The sequence below is a fragment of the Micromonas commoda genome, chromosome 7 (assembly GCF_000090985.2).
Source record: "Micromonas commoda chromosome 7, complete sequence".
In the NCBI taxonomy this organism is placed as follows: Eukaryota; Viridiplantae; Chlorophyta; class Mamiellophyceae; order Mamiellales; family Mamiellaceae; genus Micromonas; species Micromonas commoda.
The window spans coordinates 1,260,286-1,278,170 of record NC_013044.1 but is presented as its reverse complement, the minus strand read 5'-3'; the positions used below and the strand labels follow the sequence as shown (position 1 = coordinate 1,278,170).

At 67.1% G+C, this 17,885-nt stretch overlaps 10 protein-coding genes across 10 annotated transcripts; 5 read left to right on the top strand and 5 right to left on the bottom strand.

Annotated features, from left to right (window-relative positions):
- Positions 1 to 211: 211 nt before the first annotated feature.
- On the bottom strand, positions 212 to 1,180 carry MICPUN_60359 (predicted protein; the record flags this gene model as incomplete). The annotated part of the gene is made up of 1 exon (XM_002503692.1): positions 212 to 1,180. The coding sequence occupies one exon, from the start codon at positions 1,178 to 1,180 to the stop codon at positions 212 to 214; it is 969 nt and encodes a 322-aa protein (XP_002503738.1).
- Positions 1,181 to 1,341: 161 nt separating this feature from the next.
- Positions 1,342 to 2,424, top strand: MICPUN_60358 (predicted protein; the record flags this gene model as incomplete). Its single annotated transcript, XM_002504042.1, has 1 exon — positions 1,342 to 2,424. The coding sequence occupies one exon, from the start codon at positions 1,342 to 1,344 to the stop codon at positions 2,422 to 2,424; it is 1,083 nt and encodes a 360-aa protein (XP_002504088.1).
- Positions 2,425 to 2,517: 93 nt separating this feature from the next.
- Positions 2,518 to 3,669, bottom strand: MICPUN_60357 (predicted protein; the record flags this gene model as incomplete). Its single annotated transcript, XM_002503691.1, has 1 exon — positions 2,518 to 3,669. The coding sequence occupies one exon, from the start codon at positions 3,667 to 3,669 to the stop codon at positions 2,518 to 2,520; it is 1,152 nt and encodes a 383-aa protein (XP_002503737.1).
- A 186-nt stretch (positions 3,670 to 3,855) lies between these two features.
- MICPUN_60356 (predicted protein) lies at positions 3,856 to 6,621 on the top strand (the record flags this gene model as incomplete). The annotated part of the gene is made up of 1 exon (XM_002504041.1): positions 3,856 to 6,621. One exon carries the CDS (start codon positions 3,856 to 3,858, stop codon positions 6,619 to 6,621), a length of 2,766 nt encoding a protein of 921 aa, XP_002504087.1.
- A 67-nt stretch (positions 6,622 to 6,688) lies between these two features.
- On the bottom strand, positions 6,689 to 7,951 carry MICPUN_108691 (predicted protein; the record flags this gene model as incomplete). Its single annotated transcript, XM_002503690.1, has 1 exon — positions 6,689 to 7,951. A coding segment is annotated over one exon (588 nt), but the record flags the coding sequence as incomplete, so codon positions are not given.
- A 1,711-nt stretch (positions 7,952 to 9,662) lies between these two features.
- On the top strand, positions 9,663 to 10,162 carry MICPUN_60354 (predicted protein; the record flags this gene model as incomplete). The annotated part of the gene is made up of 2 exons (XM_002504040.1): positions 9,663 to 9,914; positions 10,073 to 10,162. 2 exons carry the CDS (start codon positions 9,663 to 9,665, stop codon positions 10,160 to 10,162), a joined length of 342 nt encoding a protein of 113 aa, XP_002504086.1.
- Positions 10,163 to 10,462: 300 nt separating this feature from the next.
- Positions 10,463 to 11,416, bottom strand: MICPUN_69601 (Drug/Metabolite transporter superfamily; the record flags this gene model as incomplete). Its single annotated transcript, XM_002503689.1, has 1 exon — positions 10,463 to 11,416. A coding segment is annotated over one exon (954 nt), but the record flags the coding sequence as incomplete, so codon positions are not given.
- Positions 11,417 to 12,100: 684 nt separating this feature from the next.
- Positions 12,101 to 13,501, top strand: MICPUN_83440 (predicted protein; the record flags this gene model as incomplete). Its single annotated transcript, XM_002504039.1, has 2 exons — positions 12,101 to 12,322; positions 12,563 to 13,501. The coding sequence occupies 2 exons, from the start codon at positions 12,101 to 12,103 to the stop codon at positions 13,499 to 13,501; spliced, it is 1,161 nt and encodes a 386-aa protein (XP_002504085.1).
- Positions 13,502 to 13,618: 117 nt separating this feature from the next.
- MICPUN_60351 (predicted protein) lies at positions 13,619 to 16,510 on the bottom strand (the record flags this gene model as incomplete). Its single annotated transcript, XM_002503688.1, has 1 exon — positions 13,619 to 16,510. One exon carries the CDS (start codon positions 16,508 to 16,510, stop codon positions 13,619 to 13,621), a length of 2,892 nt encoding a protein of 963 aa, XP_002503734.1.
- Positions 16,511 to 16,668: 158 nt separating this feature from the next.
- Positions 16,669 to 17,652, top strand: MICPUN_60350 (predicted protein; the record flags this gene model as incomplete). Its single annotated transcript, XM_002504038.1, has 1 exon — positions 16,669 to 17,652. The coding sequence occupies one exon, from the start codon at positions 16,669 to 16,671 to the stop codon at positions 17,650 to 17,652; it is 984 nt and encodes a 327-aa protein (XP_002504084.1).
- Between the last annotated feature and the right edge of the window lie 233 nt (positions 17,653 to 17,885).

Genomic DNA, 17,885 nt, shown 5'->3' with positions numbered 1-17,885 from the left:
TCCCTCGGGCCGATCTGTTCGTTATCCATCGTCGGCACCCCGTATTTCCACGATGGCATTTAGCCGCTGCGGTCGACGATCTCGCCCGGACGCACGGAGGGGCGGGGGCGACACACTTTGTCATCGCGAGGGATGGGGGCATCCCCGGTGCGCGGATATCGACGCCGGGGAAGTGCGTGTGACGACGACAACCTGGTGTTTATTGACAAAGCTACTCAGAGTCAGTCTCATCATCTTTGAAAGCCTCGAGTTCCACATGACATTTTGCATAGTCGAGAGCGAGAGGTAACGCACTAGCTCCCCACTTCATCAGCTCCTTAAAGATGACGAGCTCCTTGGACAGAGCAGCGTAGCATAGCGCTGTCTTGCCGGTCGAACTTTTTGCGTCGACATGCGCACCAGCCTGGAGAAGTGCTGTCACTGTCTCTCCGATGCCGTAACGCGCCGCGCGGTGCAAAGCTGTGTCGCCATCATCGCGCAACATCATCGTTTCGGTTTCGGCGGATGAGTGATTGACGTTCGCACCCGCATCAATTAGCATTTGCACGAGGGGATTTTTTGTATGTGATAGAGAGGCCGAAATCAGCGGCGTTGACATGTACTTGTCCGTCGTATTTACATCGGCACCTGCTTCGATCAACAACCTCGCGCACTTCAACGCGCACTGACGGCAAGCTTCCAGTAACGCAGACCTTGATTCTATTCCACAAAGGATATTCACATCAGCTCCAGCTTGGATAAGGAATGCAACGACCTCTGCATGACCACATCTAGTGGCGACCTGCAACATAGTCTGCTTGGGATACTGAACGAGCTCGCCGCAGCACACACAATTCACCGTATGGAAAATCCCCGTCTCATCCAGGTCTTGTCCAGCCTTTACGAGTGCCTTCACCGCCGAAAGGTTGCCAACGCTGGCTGCCCAGAGCATCGGAGATATCTGAGTTTCATTTACCTTCATCTTGTCTTTCATGCACGCGACTCCGTGCTCGTTCCATACCGCCGCGTTGAACGCCTTGTTCACCTTCGCGAGCGAGAGGGTGTCCTTGATATCGAGCTTCGGCAAAACCTCGGTTGCGAAGACCTGGGACAACTCCTGGCCGAACGCCTGGAGGATAGACAGGTGGCCACGCTGGATCGCGTCGACGATGATCGATCGCTTGGCTTTCTTCGCCGGCATCGTGTCTTCCTTCTTACCCGGCGATACGACGCGTGCGCGACTCTCCTCGAAGTGGGAGCCCCAACCAGCAAACGGGCGGGAAAACGAAACCCAGATCTCGGAATTTATGATTCGACATTTTTCAAACGCGCGATACAACGCGCCGCCTTTTCCTTCGCACCATGTCGCGCAAGGGTTCGTGGGACGACGACGGCAGCAGCCTCTCCGAATCCCTCCTCCGCTTCGTCCACGGCGGCGACGAGGCGAACCCGCCGACCCCTCGCTCCGTCACCCAAGCCCTCGCGCTCACGCCCGCCACGAGGGAACGAAGAAACTCTGACCTGGACGAGCTCACGTTCTATTACTCCCCGGAGGAACCCGGCGTGCGAGGCGAAGTTCGCGTCGGCCTGGACCGATCCGTCGATCGATACGACGAGGACGACGACGATGACGCGCTGGTGAACGGCGGAGGCGCCTCGTTCGCGTCGTGGCGGGACGTTCCGAGACGACTGGAAGAGGTCGAAGGGAGCGTCGAGGACTGCCGAAGGCGGCTGCTCGCCCTGGAGCTTCACGGGCGTCGACGGGCGCGGGAGGACTCCGCGAACGTCGCCGTCGGCCTGCCCGGTCCGAGGATGCGCGCGTGCCTCCAAACGGCGTCGCTCACGTGCCTCCGACTGAACCGCACCGTCGACTGGAACCTCGCCCCGCCCCCGTCCCCGCCGGCATCCACCTATTCGCAAACCTATTCGCAAACCTATTCGCAAACCTACTCGCACACCTACTCGCAAACGGACCCGCCGACGGAGGCGTCGTCCTTTTCCTGCGCAGCCGTGGCTCGCCCGCCGGAGATCATCGCGCTGTTCGCCAGCAGGATCGCGCAGCACGTCGAGTCCGACGATCCCGCGCCGTCGCACGTCGCCAGCTGTGCGCGTTACGCCGCGTATCACGCGGCGAAGTCCATACGAGCGAGGGTCGATCGCGTGTTCGCGTCGATGTCGTCCGACTCCGAATCCGACCAATCGCGGGTCTCCACGTCGGCGTCCGACGGCCGGTGCGAGACCGGGTCGGCGTCGGGGTACCTTCCGGGAGGCGAGTCGTCGTCGTCCGGGTCCGCGGAATCGTTCGGCGGCGGCGACGACGCGGCGACGACGACGAAGCGTGGAAAAGAACGAGCCCGGCGGCTGCTGCATCGATCGGGACGGAGGGCGATCGTCGTCGACTTTGGGGATCGGGCGCGCGCCGCGGACGACGCGACGGCGGCGTGACGGCGGGGGGGGTCGTCAACGGCTCGAACGGGACGAACGGCGGACTACTAACACGCACGATGCGCGACGGCGGCTGATATTAACGACGGTAACTCACTCCGTCGGCGGTGGGAATTCCTTCCCCGCCGCGAGGTCGTTCAGGCTCGCCTTCTTCGCCTTCTTCGCCCCGGCCCCTCCGCCCGGCGCGATGGGACGCTTCACGGGCGACGGCTCGGGCGCGGCGGCCTCCATCTCGACGTCGTCGTCGTCGTCGCCGAGCCCGTCATCCTCCTCCGCCTCCTCCTCCCCGATCCCATCGTCGTCCTCCTCGTCCTCCCCGAGCCCGTCGTCGTCCCCGCCAGTCTCGCGCCGCCGCCGCAGCTCCTTGAACGCGGCGACGTCGTGGTACCCCTGACCCGTGAGCGGATCCATGTACCTCGCGGGTTTGCCAGTCACGGCGCACGTCGCCGGACGCGGCGCGCGGGGCGCCGCGGCTCCCAACGGCGGCGGCGTCGCCGCTCCGAACCTGAGCTCGATCGTCGTCCTCGACTCGCGGCTCCCGCCGCCAGCTGTGTCGCCGTCGTCCACCGCGTCCACCGCGACGCTCCTGACGCGCAGGCACGGGTGCGTGTGCGTCTTCTTGACGCGTTCCGCCTTTTTCTTCGTCGCCTCCTCTATGTTCAGCAGGTGCTCCAGGTCCGCCAGGTTTCGAACTTCGGTGAGCGCGGCTTCCGCGAGGATCTCCGCCTGGGTCACTGGTTTGTAGACGCCCTGGTTGGGATCCCGCTTGGGCGCCGGTCGTCTCGCCGCCGCCTCGCGCGCGGCTTCCGACTTGCTCCGGATGTCCTTGACGATGGCGCGGGACGATTTCCGGACGCCGTCCTCCCACGTCACCGCCTCGCTGTCCTCCATCGGGATCCCGAAGAGCGCGGGATCCGGCTTGACCCTCGGCGCCTTGGGTTTCCTCGGCACCGCCCCCGCGCCGCCCTCGGGCTTCACCGGCTTGCGCTCCGGCGCCTTGAGCACCTTCTTCGTCCGCTCCCTCGCCACGTGGACCTCTTCATCGTCCGACGACGACTCGTCCTCGTCGAAGTCGGAGTCGAAGACGTCCTCCTTCTCCGACTCGGACTCGTACACCCCGTCGCCCTCCTCCTCGGCGAAGGCGTCCTGATTCCAAAACTCCTCGTCCGCGCTGTCCTCGTCTTCCAGGAGCTTGTTCATGCGCATCCCGCGCGTGGAACGCTTCGGGAGCGCCATGGAAGCCATCGCGACCGCTCGATCGCGCCAAACCCTGCGCCGCGCCCGTCGCTCTGGCGCGCCCAAGGAGCCGGAAATCCCGTCTTAAAATCCTGTCAGCTCGCAGCGCGAGTAAGTGTTAGCCTCCGCGACCGCTTCGTTTGCGACGATGAGCCCCCGCCGCCCCGACGCCGGCACAAGAGAAGGGCGCGGACGATGGAGGCATCGGCGCACGTAAACAGCCTGGCGGCGAGGGCGCGCATCCTCCGCGCGCTCCCCGGCCAGCTCACCCCCGCCAAGCTCGCGGATCCCGCCGCGTCGCTCGCCGCCATCCGCGCGCTCGATGCCTTTTGCCTCACCGCCGCCGACGCCATCGACGCGCACGACGCCGCGTCCCGCGCGGACCGCGACGCCATCGAAGACGGCTCCGAGGCGCTGGACCGATTCGTGGCGCACGTCGAACGCGCGTGCGATCCGAGGGGAGGCGGCGACCTCGCCTCCAGGGCGGCTGCCGCGACGCTGCTGGGCAGATGCGCGCGCGACTGCGCGCCCAGGCGGTTCGTCACGTCCCTCGCGCGATGGGGCGAACGGCTGCAGGGGTTGGTCAAGCCCGACAAGACCGCCGACGCGACCGTCGCGGCGGTCGCCGCGGCGCGGGCCATGTGTGAGATCCTACGCCGCGCGGGCGCCATGATGGACGTCCCGGGCGTGCGCAAAGAGGCCGCCGTCGTCGTGCAGAGGGCGCTCCCGGCCATCCTCGCGTGGCTCGATGACAATGACTCCGACCCGGACGCCGCCGCCGCCGCGTTGGACTTTATCAAAGCCGCGCTCGTCGGCCACCCGGCGGCGCTCAGGCCGAAAGCTGACGCGCTCGAGCGGTCCCTGGTGCGCGCCGCGTACTCGGAGGGCGGTGTATTCGACACAGCTGTGCATCAATCTGTCATCAGCTGCGTCGCGACGTTTCCACGAATCGGCTCGGCGCCGACGGCCAACGCCGGCGGAGCGCCCGCGGATTCCGCGCGCGCGTGGAGCTCCACGTGCCGCCGCGCGCTCATCGCGGTGCACTTAAACCTGGACCTCGCGCTGGAGGGCGCGGAGCCGATGAACGCGGGCGCGAGCTCCAAGGCGAAGCTCGAACCCGCGGGGGAGGAACCGCCGCCGCCGATTGGATTCGACGTCGTAACACAGATCGACGGCGTCAACGGTCGCCCGTCGTCGCCCGTCGCGCTTCGACGCGCGATCGCGATGCTCCGCGTGATCGCCGCGATGTTGCGCACCGCGTTGCCCACCGCGGCGGCGGCGCCGGTCCCCGCGGAGCTCATCCTCGCCGCCGCGCGGCGAACGCTGGATTGCGACGGCGCCGGCGCGTCGACCGCGCCGGGTCTTCCGGCGATTGCGCTTCGGGTGGAGACGCTCGCGGCGCTCCCGGACGCGCACGTCGCGGCGGCGGACGTCGTCGTCGCGCTCGTGGAGTGCGGCGGGGTGGCGATGACGGCGCTCGCGGGCCCGGTCGCGCGGCTCGTCGACTCGTGCCTTCGCCGGGGCGACGGGTCGGGGAGGCGAAAAGAAGGCGGCGGCGTCGGCGGAGGCGGGGGATGGGGAACGTGCGCGGGGGTGCGCGTCGCGATGTACGCGGTCGCCGCCGCCGCCGCGCGTCGCATGGGCGCGGGCGCCGTCGCCGGGGACCTCGCCGCGGCGGTCGTCCCCGCGGCGGCGCGCGACGCGGTCCTCGGCTGGGACGGGTCGGGAGCTCCGGGCGCGTCGTCATCCGCCGCCGCCGCCGCTCGCCGCGCGTCCAAGACGTCGACGACCGACGGTAAGAAGCGTAAGAAGGGCAAGGGCGGCGCGTGGGGTACCGCGGGCGCGGCGGAGATGGAGGAGTACATCGCGTCCGGCGGGCTCATCGACAGGCGCGGCGGCGTCGCGGGCGGCGGCTTCGCGGCGGCGACGGCGGCGGTCCGAGCCGCCGCGCTCGATTGCCTCGAGGCGGTGCTCACCTCCGCGGGCGCCGCGCTCAAGCCGAGCGTTCGCACCCTCGCGGACGCCGCCGCCGCGGAGGCTGCGTCCGCCGCGGTGGCCCAGGCGACGGCGCCGCCGTCGTCTCCGGCTTTTTTGGAGGCTTCGACGCCGGCACAGCTGGCGGTGAGAGCCGCCGCGTACGACGCGTTGCTCGCGTCGGTGCTGGCTCCGAGGCCGTTCCGACCGACGAACCTCGCGCTCGCGTCGGCGCTGTTCCGACGCGCGAGGACGTTCGACCCGGCGCTGGCGCGCGTCGCGGGGAGGGCGATGCTGTGCTTGGAGGCTGTGGTGCATCCCGCGGCGCCGCCGCTGCATCCCCGGGCGATCGCGCCGCCGAGGGAGCTGCTTTACGGAGGCGGCGGCGACGACGGCGGGGGATGGGACGGCGACGTCGGCGGAGGCGCGGGGCGGGAGATCGCGTGGGGCGACGGGCCCTCGTGGGGCGACGAGCGAGGTGCCGACGAGGAGCCACCCGCGAAGGCTCGAAAGGTTGATCGGGAGGACGACGAAGACGACGGGGAAGACGAGGAAATGGCCGAGGAAATGGCCGAGGAGGAGGAGGAGGAGGAGGAGGCCGGGGAGGAGGAAGACGAAGGAGCGGAAGAAGAGGAGGAGCGCGAGGAGAAGCCCGCGGCGGAACCGGAGCCCGCGGCTGCACCCGTCGCCGAGCCCGTGTCCCCGACGTCTCCCACGCGCAGGTCCAGGCGACTCAGCGGCGGAGCTGCGGCGGAGCCCCCGGCTCTCGATCCGCCGCCCGCCGCCGCGAAGAAGAAGGCAACGAAGGCGGCGGCGAAGCGAAAGAACGTCGCGGAGAGTAAGGTGGAGGTGGACACGAGGAAGGAGGAGGTGGCCGAGCCGAAGGTCCGGCCGAGCCTCGGAAGCGGGAAGGCGGCGGTTCAGGTGCAGCTCTCCGACAGCGACAGCGACGGGGAGCTCCCGGAAATCGTGGACGATTTCGAGTGATGAGGAGTGACTCTCGCGAGATTGAATATTCACATCGATCGATCGCCCGCTAACCCCGATGGGACGTATTTACACTAACAAGACGCACGCGAGCGACGTGAACGCCGTCACGAGGAGCGCACCCGCACGCCCCGGCGCATGATCGTCCTCGTCCAAGATGAGCGGCGGCGGCGGCGAGGGCGGCGGCGGCGGTGCCGCCGGAGGCGGCGACTGCGCCTCAGCCTCCTCCGCCGCAGCCTTGGCCTCGGTCTCGAAAGTCGCGAGCTCCGTGACGTCCACGCCCGGGACGGTCTTGAGCTCCTCGATGGGGTCCACGCTCGACGTCGTCGACTCCAGACCGTTCGCCTTGAGCGAGTTCACAGCCTCCGTCAGCGCCGCGTCGTCAACCTCGGCGGAGCTGAAGAGGAGCTCGACGTCGTACTGGGACGCGACAAGCTTACGCCCCGACGACGATGTCTGGGTCGCGACGCACGCGCCGAGGCTGGATCTCACGCCAGCCTTGTCGTACGCCTGTGCGCACGCGTCGTCCGGGGAGGCAGCCTGGACGGGCTGGGCGAACTTCAGCTTCTTCACCTTGTCGCCGCCGATGGCGGCGGCGGCGAGCAGGTCGGCTTTTTTCTTCTGCATCGGGTTGGTGATGCCGGCGTTCATTTTCTTCGCCCTCTCCTCCGCCTGTCGTTTCTTAGACTCGGCGGGCGCCGGCGCTGGGCTGTTGCCGCTGTTGCCGCTGTTGTCCTTGTCGGCATTTTCCGAGCCGGAGGGTGTGCACTTGTTGGCCGCGCCGGGTTGCCTCGTCGTGCCCGCCGGACACTTTACGCAGTCCGAACCGTCGTGGTAGTAGTCGGTGCCGCACTGTTTCTCCTGGTTCACGCAGACAGGGAGTTGCTTGTAGCGGACGATGACGATGCCGGAGCCTCCCGAACCAGCAGGGCTCCCTGTAGGGCTTCCGCCTCCACCACCACCCGTGCTAGGCAATCCTGATTGTGCGGGTGTTATGCCCTCCACATGCCAGCTGGAATAACCTTTTCCACCTCCGCCCCGTCCGCCGTCGCCGCCATAATAGCCCTCGCTTTTACCACCACCGCCCCCACCGTAAAAGGTCGTAGTGCCGTTGATATCAGATGGAAGTCCATCTCCGCCGTTTCCGCCAGACGGGCCCTGCGGACCACCATACGGGACACCGCCAACAGCCCCTGCGCCGCCGCCACCACCAGCGCAACAATAGCCGTATGAAGAAGTTCCACCAGGATTTCCAGAGCCACTGTATCCACCATGGGATAATGGTTGGCGATTCAAGCGACCGCCCGCAGCAGATACATCCTCAAAGGAGCTCGACCCCCCGTCTGTGCCTGTACTGAAATCACCGCCATTGCCGCCTCTGCCAATTATGACGTTGTAAGCCTGAATCGTGACCGCTCTTCCGGTTCTGTTCACAACCTGCCCACCACCACCACCTCCTCCGTAATACTCAAAGCCCCCTCCGCCGCCTCCCACGACCAGCAATTCCACGGAGGTCAGTCCCGCGTGCGTGACCTGGAATGTACCGTTGGACGTGAACGTGTGGATGGTGTAGTCGCCGTAGTAGGTGATGTTGTCGCCGCCGGCGGCGAGGAGCTTGGTTGACGAACAGCCGCTCGAGTTGTTTTTGCCGGCGCTCGAGTTGTTGTTGCCCGCGGGTGATTGGCCGCTCGAGACGGGCGAGCCTCCGACGTACGTGTCGTTCAGGCATTGGCCGGATGGGCAAGTTGCAGTGGGGCTGCGCGCTGCACAAGTTCCGCTGCCCTGTGTGCAGAAAGAGCAGCACTGTCCATTTTCGTCAGCCGTCGCCGCGTCGCAGTCGCAACAGTAATTATTTTGGGCGCAAAGTCCGGATAGGCACTGCTCGTCGCTTCCGCACCAAGTTCCAGCGTTCTTCTTTGGTGCGCATTGTAATCCATCCATTCCGCTGTTGTATTCCAACGAGGTGTCACAGATATCGTCGCATTTGCCATGCTGATATGAATCAGTAGCCATCAACTGGGTCCCAGCTGCACACTCGACGCAGTTGATTACATTGCCTGAGGGTGAGTATACCGATGAGTAGCTGCCGCACCTCGTGCAGTTGGCCATCCCTTCTCTCCATCGATTATCAGAGCAACACACTCCGCCGGCACACATCGTACTTTGGTAGCAATCGGAGTCCGAGCTGCAGCTCTCGCCCGGACTTTTCAAAGTGGAGCATGCCCCGGAACCCGCCGTGCATATGGAGCAGCCTTGAGCGACCGCCGCGTCACTGCAGCAATAATTCCCACTGCATTTCCCGGATAGGCACTGCTCGTCGCTTCCGCACCAAGTTCCAGCGTTCTTCTTTGGTGCGCATTGTAATCCATCCATTCCGCTGTTGTATTCCAACGAGGTGTCACAGATATCGTCGCATTTGCCATGCTGATATGAATCAGTAGCCATCAACTGGGTCCCAGCTGCACACTCGACGCAGTTGATTACATTGCCTGAGGGTGAGTATACCGATGAGTAGCTGCCGCACCTCGTGCAGTTGGCCATCCCTTCTCTCCATCGATTATCAGAGCAACACACTCCGCCGGCACACATCGTACTTTGGTAGCAATCGGAGTCCGAGCTGCAGCTCTCGCCCGGACTTTTGAACTGCGCGCGAGCCGCGCGAGGCGCGAGGCACAGGACGATGAAAAGAAGGGCGACACGGAAAATGCCCGCGCCGCCTCCGTGCGTCCCCCGCGACTCGCGGGGGGCACGTGTCGCGCGGGCGTCGTCCGTCGAGGACGGGTATCGTTCGAGAACCATGCAGGAGGCCGGCTCGGACGTCGTGTGGAGACGCGCGGCGCGTCGGAAGCAGTGAACCCTCGTGCGAGGAAATGTTGAACGAAGGGCCCAGAAGCTTTCGTGCTCGTGCCGTCAGCGCGCGGCGCGCATCCCAGTGCCCAGGTCAACAGACCACCGCCCGAGCCAACCGACCCAGCGCCACCGCGTAACCCGTGGCACAGCCCGACGCGCGCCGCTCGACCACGCACACGTCGCGCGACTCCATGGCGGACAACAAGGAGGCCCTCAGGGCGCTCAAGATCAAGACCGGTGTCATGACCCGCGTCAGGAAGGAGCTCGCCATGTACGAGCAGGAGGTGAAGACGGAGACGGAGAAGCTCGAAGCCATGAAGGCCGAAGGCAGGGACCCGCACGACGTCAAGCAGCAGGACCAGGTGCTCGGGGAGTCGACCATGATGATAGGAGACTGCAAATCGAGGATGGAGAGCGCGTTCAACGACCTCCTCGCGGCGGTGGTGAGTCCCGGGGCGAACGCGCGACGCCAGATCCCGACGCTCCGTTTTTGAAATTCGCGTGACACTCGCCGACGGGTGCCCAAATAAAAAATGACGCCGAGCCCGCCAAAACAGCACCGTGACTGACCGATGCCTCCCACCCGAACCACCGAACGCAGGAGGAACACGGCCCGGACTGCGAGGGCAGCGAGGAACTCACCGCGGCGAAGGCCATCCTGGACGAGGTCGAGCCCACGCTCGAGGTGTGATGCGTCTCTGTTTGCAACATCTCCCTCGTTTATAAACTTTAACAACACCAGTATTTGTCGACACAACGAGTCGCGTCGCGATCAAACCCGCCTCGTCGGCAGCCTCGGCGTGGAGCTGCCGAACTTCCGCATCGTCACCGTCGGCACGTACTCCCCGTTCGTCGCCCCGTTCGCGGACACCCCGCCGACCGACCCGACGCCGGCTGCGTCCGCCGCGCCAGCTGTGCCGCCTCCGCCCATGACGACCATCTCCGTCGCCAGCGCCGCCGCCTCCGCCTCCCGCTCCTCCCTCGCGCACAACACCTTGTGGTAGTTGTACGCCGCTATGCCCGCCAGCACGAAACACATCCCGAAGAAATTTTCCCACCCGAACACGTCCCCGAATATGAGTATCGAGCACGCCACCGTGACGACGTCCTTCGCCGTGCCGATGACCATCACCGTCACCGCGCTGGTCTCCTTCAGCAGCTCAAACTCAGCCATCGACATGCAGAACGCCATGAGCGCCCCCAACAGCGTGATGCCACCGTCCACGAACAGGTCGCTCGGGTCGTCGAGCCACGGCGACCCGGGCACGGTGTCCCACCAGTCCTCTTGGAAGCACGAAAACACGAAAACCACCCCGCACATCACCGGCATCATCGTCCTGAGCATCGCGGGCGGGTTGTGCATCCCGTGGCTCCGCCTTAAACCCGTCCCCTCCAGCCCGTTCTTGGCGTGCAGCACCCGCTGCGAGAGCACCCAACGCAGTCCGCTGCACGCCGCCGCCGCGATGACGAGGAAGAAACCCAACGCGTTGAACTGCGTCTCGCCCTGCACCGTGAGCACCTCGCCCAGCGTGAGCGTCAGCGCCGCCGCCGTCAGCCTCAAGCTCACGGGCTCCAGCCGCAGCCAGAAGGCGAACGCCAGCAGGAAGAGGATCGAGCTCGTCTTGGCCAGCGTGTAGAAGCTGACGGTGACGTACACTAAGGACAGGTTGCTGAGCCCGATGTCCATGCCCATGACGACGCCGACGGGTGCAACCTGCCGAAGGTACACGCCCCACGGTATCGGCCTCCGCGGGCGCATTCGCGGCAGCACGAACCGCAGCGTCGCCGCCGCGATGAGGTACTGCATCAGAAACTGCACCGACGTGAGCAACAGGGGCGCCGGGAACCCTCCTTTGCGCTGTCCGAAGAGAGCCTTGTTGAAGAGCGCGAGGCACGTGCTCAGCCCGAACCACGCCAGCGTCAGCAGCGAGCACTTCACCAGCTTGCGCCGCGGCGAGTGCTCGTCGTCGTCGGCCGGCCGGTCGTCGGCCGCGACGCCGTCCGCGGTGGGCGCGTGCCCCGCGGGTCGACCGGCGCCCGCGCTGGCGGCGCGGTGGTGCTTGGCGCGAGCCGCGCGGGTGTCCTCGTGGTCCGAATCGCTGTCGCTGTCGCTGTCGATGCGCGCGTACCTCTGCGCGGGCGGCGGTCTCGGGGTCGACGGCGCCCCGCCCGCGGCTCCTCCAGCGGAGGACGACGACGCCGCCGCCGCCGCCCCCACGCGCGCGGCGGCGCTTCTCAGCCTCTCGCGCTTCTCCCTCATCCACGTCCTGAACCGTCCCTGGATCCTCTCCGCCGCGGTGGTGCTCCTGATCAAGGCACCCGAGCCGATGTGCGAGGCGACGGCAGCCTTCGCGGGCGACTTCGGCGACGTCGACGCATCCGGCGGCGCGGATATGCCGGGCACGTAGGACACGTCGTAGTCGTCGTCCTCATCGTCCAGCGTGAACGCGCGCTGCGTCCGTCGCGCGCTCATCCCCGCGACCGCGACCCGCCTCGACCGGGCGGTGTGATCCAACGCAACCGCAGCCACGCGTTTTCCCTGCGAAGGCGCCAGATCGAAATCCCGACGGGCAGAGCGACGCCGCGCGTCGAGAAAGGCGGCGGCGACGATCCAGCCGGGTTCGCCGCGATGCCGCTCAACCGCAAGAACGTGACCATCTCGCTGCCCACCGCGAACGACGACGCGAGCCCGTACGACCTCACCGACTCGGGCGCGTTCCGCGAGGGCGAGCTCGAGATCGACAGGCGGGGCCTTCGCATCTCCGGCGTGGGCACGCCCACCGCGCCGGCGCCCACGCCGACGGGCGCCAAGCGCGCGGGGGTCGCGACGCCGACGGGCGCCAAGCGCGCGGTGCGCGAGCTCTCCCCCGCGGAGGAGGACGGCGAGAAGCGGGGCGGGAAATCTCGGGAGCTGGGCGATCGCGCGCGGTCAACGTCGTCCAGGGATGAGGAGGAGGGTGCTGACGAGGAGTCGGGGGGCGAGTGCGACGGCGACGGCGCGGCGGACGCCCGGCCGGGGTCCGCGGACGGCGCCACCACCTCCGAAGGCAGCGGCGGGCACGGCGGCGCGTCGTTCGACATGGCGCTCGAGGACCTGCAAGTCATCGACGTCGTCGGACGCGGCGGCAGCGGCGTCGTGCAGCGCGTCACCCATCGACCCACCGGTAGGATCCTCGCGAGGAAGATCGTCCAGATGAACGTGCAGGCGGAGGTTCGCAAGAACATCATCTCCGAGCTGAGGGCGCTGCACAGCTGCGACTGCCCGCACGTGGTGCCCTACCACGCGGCGTTCTTCTCCGAGGGGTCCATCAGCATCGTGCTGGACTACATGGACGGCGGATCTCTCTCCGACGTGACCCGAGCCATCGGCGCAATCCCGGAGACACAGCTGGCGGGGTTCGCGAAGCAGATCGTCGCGGGACTCGGGTACCTGCACGCCACGGCGCGAATCATCCATCGCGACGTCAAGCCCAGCAACCTGCTGGTCGATAAACGGGGCAGGGTCAAGATCAGCGACTTTGGCGTCAGCGGCCAGCTCGCCAACTCGGTGACCAAGTGCAACAGCTGGGTGGGCACGGTTACGTACATGTCGCCCGAGCGAATCGGCGGTTTGGGGTACGGCTTCGACTCGGACGTGTGGTCGCTCGGTCTGTCTCTGCTCGAGTGCGCGTTGGGGCGGTTCCCGTATCCGCCGAGCGAGCCGGGACAGTGGACGGTCGGTCCGCTGGAGAAGGAGGGCGCGGACGGCTGCGCGCTCGGGTTTTGGGATCTGCTGGACCACATCGTGGAGGAGTCGCCGCCGAGGCTGGGCGAAGGTGACGCGTTTTCCGCGGAGTTTGCGTCGTTTATCGCGACGTGTCTCGTGAAGGAGCCCGGGAAGCGCGCCGCCGCGGGTGAGCTGCTGAAGAGCGCGTGGATCGAGGGTGTGGACGAGGGGGCGGAGGACGTCGCGCTCGCGGAGCTGGTGACGAGGGCGGCTGACCTGCGGGCGGAGGAGAAGAAACCGAAGGCGTCGGAGGACAAGGCGTAGACGGTGTCGATCCCTATCTCGCGTTAAGTGTTACAACGACAACTCGTGTTACAACATCGTCTGGTGTTACGACAACGCATCGTGTGACACCGCATACACCTCGTGTCGCCGCGAGTCCTACGCGGGAGCCTGCGCCGCGAGCTCCGCGTCGTCCAACATGTCCAGCACGGATCCCACCGCGGCGGCGCCCGGGGCCTTTGGAAACAGCCGCGACGCCAGTTCGTAGACGAGATCCATGTAGTGGGGAAACGCCCCGCCCGCCCGCGCTCGCTTACCCTTCCAACGCATCAGCGTCACGTCCACCTCGGACGACGACATCGCGCCCGTCATCGTCAGCGCGCGCCTGAGCTTGGAGTGCGACTGCTCCCGCTCTCTGCTACCGCCCTCCGTCTTTTTCGCCTCGAGCGTGCGAACAAACGCGACTTTCGCTCGCGAGTAAAGCGACGCGAGTCGCCACCCGACGTCTTCCTCCGGGTTGAGCCTGGGTTTAGGGTAGTGTGTAGGGTTTCGAGCGAGGGTCCCCGAGGGCGACGCGTCCCCGGGGGATGACGCGTCGCTCGGGGACGACGCGAAAGCTCCGGGGGAATCGGAGGTGGACTCGCGCGCGATCGCCGAGTCGATCGCGTCCAAGTCGGCGGCGGTATCCCCCGGTCCGTCCGTCCGTCCAGAAGAAACCGGGCTTCCGGACCAAGACCCCCCGTCCGACGACGACGCCGCCGCCGTTCGCCGTCGTCGGTACGCGACGTGCGCGCGGATCTCCTCGGGCTGGTCGCACCACCACCCCGCCCCCGCGCCGTCGGATACGCGAACACCGCGAAACCCCCCGTGCCTCGCCGCCGCGCCGGACGTCGCGTGTGTCCCCTCGCCGCCCCCCGTCCCGAGCCGCCCGCCCCTCTGCGCCCTGCGCACAATCTCCAACGCGCCCGCCAGCGCGGAGGACTTGACGTGCGCGTCCACCGCGGAGAGCTCGTGGACGTGCGCCGCGCCGCCCCCGTCTCTGCAGTAGCACACGTCCGGGACGAGGTCGAGCGAAGCGCACTCGTGAAGCACAGGCGACGCGTCCATGAACCGCGAGTTCGCGGGTTTGCTCGGCGCGTAGTGCCCTTTGCGCACCTCCCTCGGGTCCACGGGCACGACGTTGTCGATGGCGAGGCTCGGCCCGGCGTTCACCTCGAGCAGGTGCGGGTCGAGGTTTTCGTCGAGTATCACGTCGAATCCCAGCACTTGGAAGCACGTCTCCGGGCTCACCCCGACGCTCTCCGCCGAATCTTCCAACGCGTGGCGCATGGCGCCGCACGTTCCCTCCACCATCCTCTCGATCCTGGACCACAGCGCGTCCACGTCCGCACCGTTGTCCACCGCGAGCTCTTGCATGACGGACGCGAGAGATCTTTTGCTGCCGTCGGCGCCGCCGTCGTGTTCGTCGGACCGAACAAACCCTTCGGATTTTTTGTTGAGGGTGTAGTTTGTCAGGAAGCTCTTCGTCTTGTTTCGGGTCGAGTCGTCGGGAGCCTGGTACCGCTCCGTGCAGAACCTCGCCAGGCCCTCCTTGCTGAGGAACGCGGGGAACCCCTCGGTGCCGAGCAGCAGCACGTACAGCCGAAGGTCGAACTTCAAGCCGTTGAGGAGCAGCGGCTTGGGCAGGTACCTCTGCACCACGTAGCCCACCGCGGTCGACGCGTCACCGCCGGGGGGGGTCGCGCCGGGGACGTGGCTCCCAAACCCGGGCTTCGTCGACGCGGGCTTCGCTGAACCGCCGATGCCGGCCCCGCCGCTGACCGCCCGCCTGGCCGCGTTGGATCCCATGTCCTGCCCGTCGCCGCCGCCCACCCTGGCGCCCGCGCCGAACAAACCCCCGAGCCCGTTCTTGTACAGCACCTTCGGGCACTTGGCGCGTATCTTGCGCTCGAGGTCGGTTGGCGAGTCCGTGAGGAATATCCCCGCGCCCTGCGAACCCCTGTCGGGCTTGCATATGAACCACCTCCTCTCCTTGGGTCGTTTATCGGCGCCTTTATTACTCCCGATACTTGTAGGCACGCCAAGCGGCGGGTCCCGCTGGTTGTCACTGCCCAACTGCCCAAACGCGTCCGCCACGGCGAGCCAGTCGTCCGGCAGGATGAGGGTGTCCGGCCAGAACGCAAACTCGGCCGGGAACAGCGCCTTGGCCCGGTTCATGAGCTTGCTGAACAGAACCTTGTGACACGCGTCGTTCATGCCGGGGAACTTGGCGACTCTCAGCCTGAGCCTTCGCGGCACGGCTGCGTGTGCGGCCGGAGCCTTCGCGCGCGTCGCCCTGGATGCCTTGAGCCTTGTCAGCGCGAGGGATGCGCCGGTATCGCCCGTCGCAGCCGTCGACTCGGCCTCGGACGGCGCGCGGGGAATCCTCGACGACGACGAGGCGGAGGAGGAGGAGGAGGAGGATGCGTCCCCTCTCGTCACGTTTTTCGTGGGCGACGGGATGTGAAGCACGCGCGTCACCGGCTCTCCCGCCACGAACGCGGTCGTCTTGAAGCTGACCTGCTCCCTCGCCGGGAACCTCGTGCGTTCCCTCAGACCCGCGCAGAGGCTCTCCAGCTGATGCGCGGAGCACGACGCGCACCAGTATACGTCGCACGCGCTGTCGTCGCCGGTGACTTGGACCCGCCAACCGTTGAGATGCGCCGCGCGCGACAGGGCACCTAGGCTGCTCAGCGCGCCCCGCTTGGCGCTCACGCGCGTCATGCGCCGCCCGTCCGGCGACGACGGCGCCCCGACGTCCGGCGCCTCGCCGTTATCGGTCCAATCCACCCTGGTGCACGTCTTGAACAGCCCGAGCGCGGCGGGATCGTACGATCGGTACAGTCGAGCGCCAGTCTCCACCGTGGCGACGTCCGCTGGCGCGCCGTGCGCCGGTTTCGTCGAGGATTTGGCGTTGACCCCCCACTTGGGCCGCGGGGGTCCCGTCGCGCCGCGCTTGGGTCCTCCCCGCTTGCCCCCGCCGGGGCTTTTCTTCGTCGCGCCGCCCGCCATGACCCGCGCGCGACCGACACTGGCGACGCGCCCAACCGTCGGAAACAATAAAAGTCATCGGAACAAACCGAAGGGACTCGCGCGGAAAACGCCCCAGCCAGCGGCGGCTTGACAGCTCGAGCCCGGGGCGTTCGCCGCGCACCCTCCTCCCGCGCGACATGACCGACGAGTACGCCCCTCTCGTCTCCCCGAAGACCCGCGACGCGCGTCCCGCGCGTCGATGCATCACGTGCTGCGTCGTCGGCACCCTCGCGCTCGTCGCGCTCGCGCACGCGCGCGGGTTCCAGCCCCGCGCGGTCAGGGTCCGACGCGACCAAAAGTCCCTTCAGTTGTCCTGGGCGACAGCTGGCGACTCCGGCGACTCTGCGCTCGGCCCGCGGTGCGACGACGTTCTCGACGCGTCGTCGCACGCCCCCGCGATGACCGCGCGCGAGACAGCGCTGATGCTCAAGTACCTCGCGGGCGCGCACGAGGGTTCGACGTGGGGTCCCGGCGAGGCGCTCTACCTCGAGTGGGGCAGCGGCGGCTCCACCGCGACGTTCGGCACCCACGCGCGCAGGACGTTCACCGTCGAGCACGCCGTCGAGTGGTGCGAGCAGGTCCGCGCGTGGCCCGAGACGTCGTGCATGGCGCGCGCAAACCGCTGGGAGATGTTCTGCCACGACGCCGGTCACGCGCTGGAGGCGTGGGGCTATCCCGACGGCCACGGCTACTCTTTCGACGCTGAACCAGCTAATAAGGAGGCCGCCAAGTCCTCCGAGTCCTCCGAGTCCACCAAGTCCTCGTTCCACCCGGGGTTTCACGACGCGATGCGAACGTACGTCCAAGCCCCGGGCCGGTTCGGCGTCGCCGCGTACGACGTCGTGCTCATCGACGGAAGGTTCAGGAACGCGTGCGCGTTCGCGATACTCCCGTACCTTCGCCGCGGGTCGGTCGTTTTTTGGCACGACTGGACGCGAGAGGACTTGGAGTCGCTGAAGGTGGACGCGAAAGTTTTGTCGAGCGAGACTCCCGCGTCGCCCACGCACAGGACGTACCACAGAGCCGCGGGCAGGCTGTTCGAGCTGGTGGAGACGGCGGACACGTTGGCGGTGTTCAAGGTGGATCCGGCGGTGTACGACACGATGCAGAGCATGGCGTAGCAGGGGCGTAAGTGTTCGGTGCTGTTGAAATTTTTACATGCTGTGTCCTGATGACGCGACTGGCACATAATTTCCCGGATCTTGGATTGGGCGCACAACGCTACGCGCGGGTCGTCCCGGGAACTCGCGCGCGCACTGCCGGCGGAGCGCTCTGGGCGACGCGATGTCTCGATAGGCCGAGCGCGCGGCGTCGCCGGCCGACGAACCCGACTGCGCGACCGAGGCGAACGGGA